This window comes from Heloderma suspectum, chromosome 4 (assembly GCF_057233095.1).
Source record: "Heloderma suspectum isolate Gila_16-S chromosome 4, 16-S_ref, whole genome shotgun sequence".
Classification (NCBI taxonomy): domain Eukaryota; kingdom Metazoa; phylum Chordata; class Lepidosauria; order Squamata; family Helodermatidae; genus Heloderma; species Heloderma suspectum.
Genome location: NC_139461.1, coordinates 34,705,964 through 34,722,356, shown reverse-complemented (window position 1 = coordinate 34,722,356; position 16,393 = coordinate 34,705,964). Strand labels below are relative to the sequence as shown.

At 38.7% G+C, this 16,393-nt stretch overlaps 1 protein-coding gene across 4 annotated transcripts in view; it reads left to right on the top strand.

Annotated features, from left to right (window-relative positions):
- Positions 1-16,155, top strand: part of EMC2 (ER membrane protein complex subunit 2) — a 53,500-nt gene extending 37,345 nt beyond the window's left edge. For 2 of the 4 annotated variants that reach the window (XR_014790015.1, XR_014790016.1), the window contains exons 6-11: positions 1,203-1,288; positions 1,447-1,506; positions 5,730-5,811; positions 6,202-6,312; positions 9,527-9,648; positions 15,850-16,155. Coding sequence is in view for 2 of the 4 variants with exons in the window: in XM_084848930.1 (XP_084705056.1) it covers positions 1,203-1,288; positions 1,447-1,506; positions 5,730-5,811; positions 6,202-6,312; positions 9,544-9,648; positions 15,850-15,936 (531 nt within the window). In the remaining 2 variants the exon portion in view is untranslated. The remainder of the gene's footprint in view (positions 1-1,202; positions 1,289-1,446; positions 1,507-5,729; positions 5,812-6,201; positions 6,313-9,526; positions 9,649-15,849) is intronic. The other 2 variants (XM_084848930.1, XM_084848931.1) reach the window with 1 other exon arrangement.
- Positions 16,156-16,393: the final 238 nt, after the last annotated feature.

The window sequence follows — 16,393 nt, the reverse complement described above, 5'->3', positions numbered from 1 at the left end:
CTTAATTCCAAATGAACTAAAAAATAAATTAATTGGGAGGTGGGATGAACACTTCAAATGTCTGGAGTTCAAGAAAGTTGTTCGGTTGTGCATGCCATGCCCTGCTTAATACAGGTGACCTTAGAATTGGGTATTGCACATTCTTCACCAACTTCGTAGTCTTCTGTGATCAAATGTCTGCTAGGAGTTAGTGCAAGATAATGATCAGTTTATACATGCGCTCCAGAAAAGGATATAATGTTTCCATTAGTAGGAGGCTTAGGGGTTTGAATGGCTTCTGTTGTGTGGGAATACTGTGGTTTACAAATAGAGCAGCAGCCGCTGAAAAGTCTAATTCTGAACCATTTGAGGAGGCCCTTCTTGTGTGTTTCTGAAGGAATGGCATTCAGAGGTGGAAAGAAAGAGCCTCTCTCATGGCAATGAACTGTCTCCTCTGTTGCTGCAAATGAAATTTGTAGAAAAAAAATTAAAAATGTATCACTTGGCTCAGTAAATTGGCTGATGGCTTGTGCTCCCAGACTAAAGTTCTTCAGGTGTATCTTTTGATTTGTTTTCCCATTATGAATTTGTTAATTTGATGGAACAGCTGTCAGTTGATGGAACAGTTCAAATAGCTGTGTTGGAAACAAATTTTCCTAAAGCTTGTTATACTGCCAGAAATCCTTCACACAGCATTGCTCATCTTTTTGTATGCTTACTGCAACATGCTTCAGCAAACCCAGATTTCTGCTTTGGGAGTTATGTAAATACTCGTTTTAAAGATTTTTTAAAACAGAAAGAGAACATCTTGGAAACCCGGGGAAGTACTTCTGGTAAAAAGTCATAGTACAGTTTCATAATCTCCAGTGATGGACTATTCTTGGGACACAGAGCACATGAATGATTGATTGGTAGACTTTGGGCTAGATAAAGATTAGGATCCCCTACTGCTTTGTAATTATCAGAATCTGGACAATCACTTATTTGGATGAAATGATGCATACAGTTTGTACATGAAAAGTAAAAAGTAATGCGATAGCAAGAAAAGTTTTTGAATCTCTCAGCAGGTTGTCATGGGGTATATTTATAAACTCCAGCCGAGCAGTTGCTGTGCAGTAGAATTCCTCTGGCATTGAGATAATAATTTGCACAGTCAAATTGCCTGTTTCACAAAAACCCAGGGAATTATGAGCACATAATCCTCTGTTAATTTCAACCCACAGTCAGCAAGAAAGCGGAAGATTGCCATTCGAAAAGCCCAGGGGAAAAATGCAGAAGCCATCCGAGAGCTGAATGAGTATCTGGAACAGTGAGTGTTTTATAAGAATACGTATTGTGTGTTGCTATTCTGATAAATCTGTTTTTAATTAAAATGGAATTTACATTTGATTTATTTCTTTGCCTCCATGCTGTTCATTTTAAAGAATCCTTCCATTTTTAAAATTATTTTTTGCTCTGTTTGGTTAGATTTGTTGGTGACCAAGAAGCCTGGCATGAACTTGCAGAGCTTTACATCAATGAACATGAGTAAGTTATTTGCAGAGCACACCGCAAAGGACTGAGAGGTTTTTTACATATAAAGAAGAGATCTTACAGACTGTTTTCTTAAGTCCTTAATTGGAAAATACCCAGTTTTATTTTAGTAGGACAAATAATACACATATAAATATTCTGTTCTGGCTGCCAAATCCCCTCCTTAATTTATATTTACATAGGAGAAGCTTGATTTTTTAAATTGTTGATAAGAATACGTTTCACCTACTTGTCAGACAAGTTTTATTTAAACAGGCACATTTTGGGCATGTACATTGCCAGCATTACTTAATTTGTTTTGCTAGATATAAGTGCAAAGCGGTAAACTTAAGAAATGATATGCATGAACTGTATTTAAAGTTTAGGAGTCCTCTGTGAGGAGATACACTAAAGGCATGATTTGAAAGCAAGAAAAAAGTCTGTGACTTTAAAATAAGGGTGTTTGGTCTCCTAGGTAAAAGACAGAATGCAGTCAAGAATGTTGAGCATTGTAGGAACTTTCTTATTGGATATTTAATGTTTTTGTTAGCTTTTTATTGCTTTAGTGACAAGAGGAAATCCCGGAGTGAGTGGATTAGCTCAAAGCCTTAGTTCAAGTTTTCTAATATCACAGCATTAATTCTAACCTTCATCCCAGGCAAATTATTGTGGGTCCCCGCCTCTGCCTGTCTTTACTTTTTCGGCCCAGGTCTAAATTGTACCACATTGTTTCCTTCCCTTTAGGAGAATAGGAAAATAATGAGGTTCTCAGAAGAAAAGGCAGCCATTCGCATTGGGGTTACAAAAAAAAGGCTCTTTTTCTCAGAGATAACATAAGCGTTTATTGCCTATATAGTTTAACAGATAATTTTATTGACCAGATTTTCATTGTGTGTCAAGAAATAGTCCTGCAACAAATAGTCTAATATAATGTACAATGTTTATTATTATAATCAACTTTTTACTTAAATAAGAGAGACACAAATATATGGTAGCTGTGTATTATGTTATAGTCAAAACAGCAGACACTTGTAATACTTAAATTTAACAATTTTATTATGGCATAAGCTTTCATGGACTAGAACTCATTTTATCAGAAGCATGAAGTATTATCTTTAGTTGGCAGAGTGGTATAAAGGTTGTTAACAGTGTCTGCAAATGGCAACATAGATAAAATTAGTTATTTTAAAAATATAATAGGTTTGGTTTAAATTGAATTTTAATTATTTCATAAAATTTGTTATATTAAGTATTTCCTCTTAAAAATAGCCTGGTTAAAAATGAAGTTATAACTTTATAAGTTAAAACTTTAAGTTATAACTTTAATTCAAATACATTAAAATGTACACTTACATCAACCTTTAATCCATTACCCCCTATGAAACACACTATTTTGGCAAATTATGAATATTTATGATTATCAAGCAAAGAACATGGACATGTACTTCACTTTTCATGGAAAAATACTATTTTGCTCAGTAATTACTAGAATGTTTTAGGCACTTAAGCTACAGACCAGCAAAGAGTAAAGCAAGCTTAAGCTGAATTGTGGCTCTTGTCTTTAAAGTGATGTTGGTTAATGCGCCCTCCTAAGTACACAGAGCATGGCAAGTAGAAATCCATATAACTAAAGAATTAGAACTTCTTAGTCAAGTGGGAATTCATGAATGACTTCCATGTCCCTAAACAGTTACATTTTTTTTGGTGCCAAAGGACGTGGGCTGCATGAACTAAAGTTTTGGATTATGTTCCTAGATTGTATAAAGCTGAAAACCAATATGTGTTGATTGATATAGCAGCCAATTAATATGCATGTATGTGTGAAGAAAATGTCTGAACTGCAAAATGAGAATCTTGATTTAAATAGAACTTTTACTTGATTATCTAAATCAGTGATTTTGATCACTCGATGATCTAGATCAGTGATTTCCTTCACCCTGCCAAAGGACAATGAAATGGAAGTAGTAGCAGTGGGTCTATATATTTATATGCAGACCTCAAGTGTGTATATATAAGAACTGTGACCCCTTTGCTACAGTAGTCAGTAATTACATTTATTTAATTTAAAAATTAAATGGATTTAAAATTTAAAATTAATTTAACTAAAAAATTTCAGTTTTTCAAAGGAGTGCTAGTATTAGAACTACCAATGTTCTGCATTTGGGGATTTCACATTTCAGCCTCCATGGGATTGAGAGGTACCTTATTTCCCCTGCGACTCAGAATTGAATCACACATTGCTTCTTCTCACCATTGAACTACTGCTTTTCCCACTGCTTCAGTGTTCAACAGGGCTGAACTCTACGTTTCAAGGCAATCATGAGTTTTTGACATGACATGACCATTATGAGCTTCTCTCATAATGCTAATGCAGAGTGCTGGATTGTGGGGGGGGGAGGGGCTTCCAGGGGAGAGCCCAGGGGCAGAATGGGTGCTTAACCTTGCTGCTTTCCCCATTCAGATGCCTTCTCTACCCAGGCTCCAAATCCAGAAGCAGCACAGGAAAACGTGTGGAGAATTTTCAGTGGAGGATCATTAGGCGCAGCAGAAGGAGCTGTGCTCTGGTCATCCCACATACTTGGGGCACTCCAGGCATTAAGATTCACAAATAAAGCTCTGCTCTAAATACTGGCGGTTACTAACATCAGGTTTCCTTGAACAAGCAGCAAAGCTTTTAGTGTGGTGTCTCTAAAATTTTAGAAGTCCCTTGGCTATTGAAGAAGCATCTGATTTTAGGTGTGCTTCTGTAGAACACTCTGAACTCTGGGTTTCATAGCAAAGATGGTGGCGCTAGTTCTGTTCTTTTGATTCTTAGACTCTGCCTTCGGCAGTCTGACTCCTACTATTGTTATAATCATTGTGGGTTTCAGCATCGCTTGTTACGGTTTTTAACAGGTTAGTTTTATGCACGCTGCCTTGGGCACCCTGATTTGAATCCAATTATGCCCTTCCATTTCCAAAACGTTTTTTGATCCCAGAGGAAAAGCGACGATTTTTGCCAATTCCCTCTAGCTCCTGCAGTCCCCTGCATCTTCTGAAAGTCTACTCCACGTCGCTGGGGACAGTGTGAAAAGCGGCGCAGAGGGCTGCAGGCAAAAGGGGAATAATTTCCCCTTCCTCTCCCTCTCGTAGAGGCTTCTGCTGGATCACAGTTGGGTTCAGCTTCATTGTTTGAAAGATGACCTAGAAATATAGTAAGTAAATTGGGAAATGCAGGCTTGGGAACACATTTTTGCAGAATTAATGTGCCGTTGTAGAGCAGCCGAGTGTGCACTCACTCTTTCTGTCTTAGGAAAGGCTTAAGGGAATGAGTTGCCCAGATCTTAAGAGCTATACTTGTTTAAGTGTGTATATTTTAGTGATAAACATATGTTTGAAGGGAGGCTTGGATATAATCATATTCAAGTTACGTTTGCCGCATATCTACTGTTGCATGTCTAAGACCTTGTTGGTCATATTCGAAAAACAGTATAAGTGTACATCAGCATCATGATACTGTAATTAAACAGTATCTTGATTAAGTGTGAGTTAGGGGCAATTTATAGATGCAAGGCAGCTGCATTCTCTGCATACTGTACTATACCTCTCAACTGTTCATAGGTATAAGATCATGCTGAGAAATCTTGTGAAATCGTCTGTGCGTAGATGTGGCTGGCAGTAACTTTGCAATCAGTGCATTCCTTTTCCAACTGCTGTAATTACAGGAATCGGTGTTAACTGTGTTCATAGCCTGTTCAGTGCTTCAGGGTACATTTTCTCCTGTACCCTGCAGCATTCAGAAGGAATGGTGTCAAGAGAAAATATGTCCTGTGTGTGAGAGAGAGAACTGGACTTTTTGAGTAGGCTCAAATGTTAGAAGGAAGTAGGGAAGCTGAAATGCAACCTAATGGAATTAGTTCTTTCTACCCTTCTGCTGTAATGTGCAGAATAGAACTTGTGAATCTTATTTTCTGTGAGATTGTGAACCTCAGGTGGTCCCTGGAGCCATGTATCTTATTGTAGGCAACGTTTCCACGTTCGTCTTTGCATACTAACAGCAGAAGAGTGGAGACGGAAGCCAGACTACTTGCACTTCTGGTCTGTCATTTGTAAAAAATCGAACAAATTTTCTGTGTAGATATTCTGACATTGCTGTGGTCCTGATATTGCAGTAAAAAATAAAAATGATTACGTCAGACAGAGCTGCTGTTTTTGCTTTATTTCTCTCTTAAATGTTGCTTCCTGATTTTGTTCTTCAGCTATGCAAAGGCAGCCTTTTGCTTGGAGGAGCTCATGATGACCAACCCTCACAACCACTTATATTGCCAGCAATTTGCAGAGGTGAGTATTTCAGAACAGTCTGGACAGCTAGCTGGTAATTGGCAGAGTGCACTGTCCTTACAGCTTGCCCACTAGTCATCTGCTATGGTAACTTTCACATTCTCTTGCCACAGCTGAATCACATCCTCTCCCCTACATTTTCTAGTCAGTTATTATCTTTCAATATGGACCACTTAAAGAGATTTATTTTAAAACGCTTGAATTAAGCATCAAATATTTGACACGCTTCCCCTTTTCAAGCTGTGTTAGTCAGCCAGGCACCATTTTCACTTTTGGAAGAAAAACTGTTTCCATTTCTGAGGCCTATGGGAAATGGCACAACTTTTCGGAATATTAAAGTAAAAGCATTTGTTAAAGTAAAACTTCTTCACCAGTCTTAATTTGCAATAGGTTAAATACACTCAAGGAGGACTTGAAAACCTTGAGCTCTCAAGAAAGTATTTTGCACAGGCGCTGAAGCTGAACAACCGAAACATGAGAGCATTGTTTGGACTTTACATGGTGAGTCTGAAGGCATTTTAATTTTTATCTTAAAAATAATAATTTTATATTTAAATTTGGGCAAGGGAGTTGAAAAGGAGAAATGTGCTAAACTCGGACGAGGTGAAGAAATGTTGTCAGGAGTTTCTCTGTTGGCTCAGTTCTCCCTAGCTAGGTAATAGACTTATCTGACATCAATAAGTAATGTATCTTTTCTCTCCTATAGTTAAAACACATCTTAGTGTCCACATTCTGTCTTAAGTGGTGGTGATACCACAGTTGTAAGGTATTAGATTTCAAATATAAAGTTAAGCTAAAACATAAAGATACCTGATCATACCTACTCAATAAATTGTTCTGTGTTGTTGTTCAGTCGTGTCCGACTCTTTGTGACCCCATGGACCATAGCACGCCAGGCCTTCCTGTGCTAAATTGTTCTGTAGCTTATTGCAAATTTTCAGTGCGATTAGGCCTAAACAGATCCATTAAAAAGATGGAAGATTTTGACTCCAAAAACTTACCTTCAGTTATAGAAGGACTATCACTGTTTACATGATGTCTGTTCCATGCAGAAAAATTATATATATTGTTGCATTTAATGACTGCACATGCCTTATTTCATTGTATGAAGTGCACATACTGTGTGCATAGAGTAAAATAGATGTGTGCTTGTGATGTCATGGTTTAAGCAAGTGTAAAGTGATGCACACTGGGGCAAAAAATCCCAACTTCAAGTATAGCCTGATGGGATCTGAACTAGCGGTGACCAGCCAAGAAAGCGATCTTGGGGTTGTGGTGGACAGCTCAATGAAAATGTCAACCCAGTGTGCAGCCGCTGTAAAAAAGCCAAACTCCATATTAGGCATAATTAGAAAAGGACTTGAGAATAAAACTGCCAATATCATACTGCCCTTATACAAATATATGGTGCAGCCACAGTTGGAATACTGTATATGGTTCTGGTCACCACACCTAAAAAAAGATATTGTAGAGCTGGAAGAAGTGCAGAAAAAGGCAACTAAAATGATCAAGGGGCTGGAGCATCTCCCTTATGAGCTACATCAGCTGGGATTGTTTAGCTTGGAAAAAAGGAGGGTAGGGGAGACATAATAGAGGTCTACAAAATTATGCATGGTAAGGAGAATGTGGATAGGGAGATATTTTTCTCCCTCTCTCAAAAGACTAGAACCTGAGGTCATCCTATGAAGCTGACTGGTGGGAGATTCAGGACAGATAAAAGGAAGTCCTTCACACAGCGCATAGCTAAACTATGGAATTCACTAGCACAGGGTGTAGAGATGGCCACCTATTTGGATGGCTTTAAAAGGGGGTTGGACAAATTCCTGGTGGAAAAGGCTATCAATGGCTACTAGTCTTGATGGCTATGTGCTACTTCCAGTACCAGAGGCAGTGAGCCTCTGTACACCAGTTGCTGGGGAACATGGGTGGGAGGGTGCTGTTGCACTTGTGTCCTGCTTGTGGGTTCCTGGTCGACAGCTGATTGGCCATTGTGTGAACAGAATGCTAGACTAGATGGAGCCTTGGTCTGATCCAGCATAACTCTTCTTATGTTCTTAGGTTCTTAAGTACAGCTTCCCCACATGAGATTTTATCTGAATAGGAAGTCATCATGTACAGAATAGCTCTTCTTCAGACAAAATCCAAAGGAACGCTTACACCCCTGCCAATTCCTTTTTTGCCCCGCCAGTTCCCTTCTGTAAGTGGTGGGCTCTGCGAATTCCATTGAACAAGTGGGACCCACTCCTTATGCAAGGGAGATTTAGCACTTCCTAGGGGAAGCCCTGAAACAAGCAGAAATACTTCTTTCTGGAAGGAGGCAGGTCGGCAGAGCTCCCTTATTCAAGCTCTGCCAACCTGTCTCCTTCCAGAAACTAGCATTTCCACTTGTTTCAGCCTACGGTGGGGGCCGCTTGCACAGTGCAGTTGGTGGGGTGTAAGAGAATCAGCAGGGGCGTAAGCACCTTGTTGGATTCTGCCCATTGTGGCAGAACTCCTGAAGATAGTGAAATAAAGCCGGAAGGAATGGGACCAGAGGGGCAAGTGATTTGGAGTACATATACTCAGAATTTTCCCACCCACTTTTATATTGCAAGACCCATATGCATTTTAATTTTTTGTATGTTATAATTTTGTTGTAAGTCACCTTGAGTCTTACAACAAAACAGCTACAGCTGCTAGATTGACAAAGATCATATTTAAAAGCTTTGATATTTAAAAAAAATCTTTATATAAAGCATTCTGAGTATTTGAATTGCTGATTTCCAACTTAACCACTTTTTAATGAGTGCTACAAATTCCTGCTAACACTCCTTCAAAAGCAGTGTTCTAGAATTTATACAAATTTGAATACTTATGATTGAAGTATAATATATTTTATTGATGGCAGCATAAGAGGATCAAATATTGACTGATAATCCTAGAAAATGGCAGATAAAACCTTTATCCCGCTCAAGGTCATTTGTGACTCTTGCTTTACTATCTGGTGATAAGATTTGAGGTTCTTTATTGCTGCCAGATCAAATAAAAATTCCCATATAACCAGCAGTCAGGATGTGCTGCCTAAATGTTAGCATTTTCTGGAAACGAGATCATTCCTGCTCTGTGTGTGTTAACAGAAATTCTTCTTTTGAAGTTGTCCGAACTTTTTGTGTTTTAGGACTTGTAACTGAAATAACATGATTTTTATGCACAGTCAGGCCTTCATTTTCAAAAGTATTGCCTCTGAGGTTCTTGAATTGTTACTAAGGCTATGACTGGAATCCCAAGTGGCTGCTTTAGATGCACCTCGAGACTTGTGACTGCATAGTGAGGTTTTTTTTAGTTTTTCTTCGAACAGCAACTTTCTTATGCAATATCGCAAAGTGATTGTAAAAATTCCCCTGCGTTTCAAAAGCAGTTTGCCATGTGGCATGAGGAACTGCTGTCTTCAGAGAAATGCAGGACCTGGTTACATAGTTATTTTGGATCCTGGTGTTAGAGTTCACTGCCATGCCTGCCTCTAGCAAATGAGGCTCTCCTGTCTAGCGGAACTGAAATGCCCCATTCTTTTTATTATTTCTGAATTCTTATTTGAAATATCTTGCACTTTTTGCTTCAAGATAGTTGATAGAACAGTGGTTTATTTTAATCCCTTTACTCACACTTTCCTGTTGGCACTGTTTCATGCTCTATGTGTATGCAATATTTTAGTTTACTTTTCAAGATTCTGTTACAGATTTCTTCCTGTTCTAGTCTGCCAGCCATATTGCTTCCAATTCCAAGGCAAGTGCAAAGATGAAAAAGGACAATATGAAATATGCTAGTTGGGCTGCAAACCAAATCAACAGAGCTTACCAGGTGAGTATTTCATTAAACTCTGATAAAGTACATGTACTACATCACCTTTTTAACATGTATGTGTTAGACCTCAGTGTGTGGATGCTGTGAACAAGGCAAATCCAATGTTGGGGAGCATTACAAAAGGAATAAAAAATAAAACTTCCAGTATCATAATGCCTTCATACAAATATTTGGTGTGGCTACACTTGGAATACTGTGTACAGTTCCGGTCACTACACTTCAAAAAGGATATTACAGAGCTGCAAAAGGTTCTGAAAAGGGCAACCAAAATGATCAAGGGGCTGGAGCTATGAGGAAAGGGAGTTCCATCATACGTGTGGGGCTCTTTAGCTTAGAAAAAGGGTAACAGCGAACATAATAGAGGTCTGTGAAATTATGCACAGTGTGGATAGAGAGAAAGTAGATAGGGAAAACTTCTCCCTATCCACTTCTTCCTCACTCATAATACTAGAACCCATGGTCATCCACTACAACTGAATGGTGGGAGATTCGGGTCAGGTAAGATGAAGAATTTCACACAGCGCATAGTTAAACTATGGAAATTGCTGCCAGTTCGGGGGTTCCAGGAGCCACTTTCCACCCCCACGGGCTGTGCTCCAGCTGCTGCCACCACCAAAATTTGGTGGCAAACTGTGATGGAGGCTGAAAAGGGACAATTAGGTTGTGTTCAGGCTAAATTAGATCCTTTAAAGCCTCTGTTCGTGTTTGCTGTTGAAATTTGGCGCAGCAAGGGCCGCACTAGAGGCAGGGGGGGCAGATGTGGCCCTTACCCACCTCTGCCATAAGCATCTGGATGACTGCTGTGGGAGCAGAATGCTGGATTAGATAGGCTTTTGATCTGAACCAGCATTGCTTAAAATCTGGTTCATGGAACTCGAACACATTACAAAAGCTGCCTAACCTTTGTATATGTAGTTTCAATTAGAGCACACTAGCGAATCCTTTTGCATCCACATGTACCTTTTCAGGTATAAATATAATTAATAAATATATAAATATAAATTAAATAAATGTAATTACTTGCTGACATTGTTACCATATAGCGTTTTGACAGTTTGACCTGAAAGGCAATAAGCTTAACTTTAATAAAAGAGACTATTATGTATGGGATAATTGGTTGGAATTTAGGCTTAATCACTATTGAAATGTTTTAAACAAACCCTCTGATTCTGATAAAAAATATAAAACAATGTAATAATCTATAGTTTGGTCTGCCTTAAAGGAAAGGAAAAGCAGTATATATATGAAATAGATAAAAAATGAGCTTAACCACTGATACTAATTTCTAAACTTACTGCTCTTAAATCTCAGTTGTGTGAAGTTAGGTACTCACAATAGCACATATGCTTTATCTCTGAACATAGCAGTGTAAATTGGAAAATACAACTTGTATTTTTTGTAACTTTATGGTCCAGTTCCATAGCTATTGTGAAGTTATGTTGGAGTTGGATCAAAACAATCGTAAATTGGCCCCTCTCTCAGTTGATACTTACCAGAACAGTTCACATTTTTACACAACTAAAATATATTTAAAACAAATGTCAGAACTTCTTTGTGACTTCATATGTTTGTGATGTATTGCATACTTCAGCTGTATTTTAGCAGAAAAGTGACAAATACCATATCTAGCTGAAAACTGCAAGGGGAATTTAACTATGCAGGATACAATTACGTAAATTAGAAGCTGGCCAGAATCTCAGGTTTACACCCTACTCTGGGATAAAGTACCATAAGTATCTTTACTAAATCAAGATCAAGCCTTGCTTGACCTGTGTATGCTGCCTGGTTTGGCCTGTTTATATATTTGCATTTGAAACTACTAAAGGACTTAAAGGCTCCAACTAACAGGCTGAGAACTTGGTAGGTAGCATTCTTCCAGTTGAATGGACTTGTCAGTATGAGTACTCTATTTTGCTAAAGGTTGCCATCTTGTGAGCAAAACAATGAATTGTTGATGTGCCAAATGACCTTTACTTTTAAGAGGAAGAGCTGTAGCATTGAACAAAAGCTCCTGAAGTTAAATAAAAAACAGATAGTTCCACATACAATGGGTTGGATCCCGATAGCCCAGTGTATGACCCTGAAGCATTCCTGTGTGTGCGTGGGAACTGTGCTGATTATTATTCTGGCTTCAGCAACTCAATATTCTGCTAGCCTTTGGAACAGCTGATGGGGCTGGAGCAACACCTCTTTGAGGAAAGGTGACAACATTTGGAATTTTTTAGCTTAGAAAAAGGCTGAGCAAGGGGGATATGAAAGAGGAGTATAAAATTATGCATGGTAGGGAGGAAGTTGATAGGGGGAGGTTTTTTTTCTCTCTCATAGTACTAGAGCCAGGGGTCATCCAATGGAGCTAAATGTTGGGAAATTCAGAACAGAGAAAAGGAAGCACTTCGCACAGCACATCAACTATGGAATTTGCTACCACAAGGTATAGTGATTGCCACCAAGAGGCTTCAAAACAGGATTAGACAAATTATTGGAAGGTAAGGCTATCAGTAGCTACTAGTCACAGTGGCTATATATTGCCTCCTGCCTCTGAAAGATGCTGGGGAACATGAACAGGAGAGCGCTGGTGGGTTTCTGCATGTGGGTTTCAGATAGGCATCGGATTTGCTGTTGTGAGAACAGAATGCTGGACTAGATTGCAGTAAATCTAGATCACTAAAATTGAAGACTCCTCCCCTTTGTTGTGTTTGCTTAACATCAACGTAAAATATAGTTTCCTATTGCTCTAGTTAGATAATTAGTTTAGTGTGTCTGTGATAGAAGCATTTTAGCAGAGAGGGGCAAGTATGATTAATTTTTACTAAAGAAGCTCTTAACATGATACACTCAGTAATTTCCCTGATAAATGCTTTTTGGGTACACTGTTAAATTCTCACTCACGTTAGGCATCCATATGTTATATATGAGTAGTGAAGTGATTCTATTACAAACCATTTGAGACAGAAAATTAAATCATGATTTCAACGAGAAGGGGAGGTAAAAGCTTCATTTTCAACTTAATTTTTGCCTAATGCTGGAATAGGAAGAATAATTGGTCATTAGCTAGAATTTGAAGTGTTTAGATGTGCAACTAGGCTATAATTCATTGTGACATCATTTGGCTTTGTTTGTTTTTAACTTGGAGATTGTGCCAGTGCCATTAAAGGGAGCCATTCTTCAAATTAACAGGAAGCTTTCCTCTTGTTAATGTCTGATGTCAGGTTTATTCTAAGTGTCCCTAAAACAGAATAGGCAAAATGCTACTTATTTCAAACTCCTGTTTCCTCAGCTACTGTGGAGCTGTGCATTTTGGCAGTTTGTTATTGAATCCCCCCACCCCCTGCCCCCAAACTATCAAATAGTAATTAAATGTTGGGTTTTTTCTATAATCAGTTTCTTAAGAGGTTAGACCTCTTTACCTCTGTAAGTATCAAGAGCTACTCCTGGGCGTCTCCCCCTCCCTCTTTTCTTTGAAATCTTAGTATGTGGAGTTAAGGTTTCTCAAGTTTGAATATATCCAAAGGGGTCAAAGGCAGGTTAACAGTTCCTGCATCTTGTTTCAGCTGGGATATTACCTGTCTGATCACAAAATTTTGTCAACAGGTCATGAGACATTTGCTAAATTGAGTTAATTATGAGAAAAAAGGAACACATCATAAATCAGGAAATCTAGTATGCAGGACAGCAATAGTATTTGAAGAAACAAGCATTAACCTGGAAATTTATTAAGTGCTCAGATGTTAATGCTTAGTTTGAGAATAGGCCATTTTAGTAAAAGAAAAAGATTAACATGTGGTACGTACTTGAAAAGAAATTAAGCGTCCTAAGCTATGGTATGTGCGTGTTGTTCCAGCTCACTAAAATACAGCAACACATGGTATAAAACAAATGATCCATCAGGAACTTCCGTACAAACTTACTTGAACTGAATGGAATGTGCTTGAACAGCCTAGTACAATTCCTGTTTACATGCACAAGGAAGGTTCTTGGTAGAATGTGTCCTTAGCTGATAAATCTGCTGTGCAGAATCAGACTGAGTGATGGAAATCGTGCTACCGCTCGTTCATTTAGGAAGAATCCACTGGGCTGTTCTTCTGTACAAATCTTTGAAATGACTGGGAGCAACTCAAGGATGCTCTGGTACTGTCCCATTCCAACGCATTCCCTGTTGCAGGGGTCAGCAATGCAGAGCCTGCCAAGACCCCTGACAGCACATGCTAAGACCCCTTCATCACTCCCCCCTGCTCCCTTCCTCATCCCCCCCCCCGCAGCGGCTTTTCCCCACCTTCACAGTCGACTAGGAAACAGGGAGAAGGCAGCAGGAGTGGGGGAAGGGTGGCAGCGGCAGAAGCAGTGACTGGGAAGGTGGCCTGGCAGATGGGAAGAGGTGGTGGCAGGTAGAAGCAGCTGCTGCTGTTGGCAAGAAGGCAGGAAGAGGTGGCAAAAGCATGCATGCATGGGCGGGAAGAGGCAGCTGTGGCATGTGGCCAGTGAGCAGGCAGGTAGGTAGGTAAGCAGGTGGAAGGAGGAAGAGGTGGCAGTGGTGGGTGGAAGGAAGAAATCCAGAGGAGGTAGCAGAAGCAGTGGTGTGGGGGTAGGTGGAAGTGGGGGTAGGGGAGAAAAAGAAGAAAAAATGAGGAATAGGAGGAGGAAGGGGGGGCAAGAATCCCACCAGTGGGTCAAGGAGAGAGAGAATCCCAACAGAGTGGGGGTGTGGGGAGGCAAGACTGTCTTTAAAACATTTAGGAATGTCTTTAAAATACATTCATGACTGAGTGAAGTATGAGAACATTGGAACCAGTACACTGGATAATTTTGTCTTCTTTCCAGTGTTGTTCCTTTATGTTTCAGTCTGTCTTTGCCCAGCCCCACCAGCACAAAAAAGTAGCAAGCAAAAATAAAATGCCCATGAATGATAGGTCAAACCAAGGTTTGATTAGCTACTGGGCATGCAACGTGACTTTATTTTCATCAGGTCCCATTGATTCGTCAGGCCTCCTCCAAGTATGACCAAGTCTGTATCCAACCCTATGTGTTATAATTTAAATAGAACCTTATTTTTTGTAGCATGGCCAAATCTTGTCACATTAAGAAATATTTGTATTTAGTCATATTTAATATATGTTGATGTTTCATATACAGAAAATTCCCCTTTTACCAATAACCTAGTAACTTTTGACCTAGCTTAACATTTAATATCTTTAACTTTGGTTTTAGTATATTATTAACATTTTGGGTTAACAGTTGTCATCATATCCTTCTGTGTTAATTGGCCTTTTCTTTCCCCACCCAATACAATAGTTGATATGATGTTACATAATATATTGTGCGAGAGACTGTGTTGACAGCTTTAAAAAAAAAAAAAAGTGTGAGCAACAAAAAAGGAAAACAAGCCGTTATTCACTCTGGGATGGATCCAGACTCAGTCAGTTGAACTTGGTTAGCTTTGGTGTCCTTGTTTGAGTTTGTCAGTCATTTTTCTGCAAAACCTGTCACTTGTCTGGTAATTGATAAAGAATTTACAATGCATTTCCTCTGAAATATGTAGTGTAGTTTAGATGAAACCTAATACATGTATATTTATCTGTTAAGGAAAAAACTATGAGTTTCAATTATAATGATACTTAAAATGTACATAGTGTGTCTGGGTGTTCGAAGCAGTCTGCATATCTTTCAGTAATCCTTAGAACAGCCCTGTAATAATACTGTAGGTCAGTATTAATATAATCTGCTATTACAGATGCGGAGCTGACACTTAGAGATAGAACCTTACCAAATGTCACCTAGTGAGTAGAGCTAAGATTTGAACTAGGGATTTTTGGTTCAACTATATCTATAAAGAAGCTTTTAGTTAAAAATTAAGCAACACTATAGATGTTTACAAACTTCCCCTCAGTTGTCAGATGTTCCTACTGCCACTCACTGCTTTTGTAGTCTGTGGACATGTGGTTGCTCCCCATACCAGCAGGAATTTGAGGTAATGTTAGAACAGGCTCTTGAAATAGATAGTTTTACAGTGAAATCTTGTTACAGGGTTTTAAAGGAAACTTTATGTGATAAAAGAATAGAATCCTTGTGTGTGTGTTTGGTTAATGTAATCCTTAGAATTTGTAATCCTTAGTGACGCACCTTGTTATTAAGTAGCTTGTTGTAACGTTTCAATGCACATTTTATAAAATGAGTGTTTCATAACACTTTCTTTTTTCTTAGTATGCTGGTCATAGTAAGAAGGAGACCAAGTACTCTCTGAAAGCTGTAGAAGACATGTTGGAAGCCCTGCAGATCACCCAGTCATAAACCATAGCAAAGCTACTCAGTGGTAGATTTTTTTTCTAGCTCCACATCCAAACACTAGTCATCTAAGAGTTATATTGATTTTAAATTCATATCTGTGTTAGCAGTGGTTTCATGTTAATGAAAGTTACTATCTTTAATGTGTTTTGTAAAGATACAATTCCTATTTATTGCTGCTGTGATAAGCCACTGAAATGAATAAAAAGAGTAAATTGTATTGAACATCAGTCTCCTCAGATCTTGTATGTATAATAAATGCTTTAGCCATAACCTGATGTAGAAATAAACTTAACAATAAAGCAGAATCATTTATTGTAAATGAGTAGGAGTGCTGGAGACCGGTGCTTAAAAATGAATACCATCTAGAGGATAACATTTTCTAAATGTAACAGTTGATGAAGCAGTGCTAAATGTATACATGTTGTTGTTGTTGTTCAGTCGTTCAGTCATGTCCGACTCT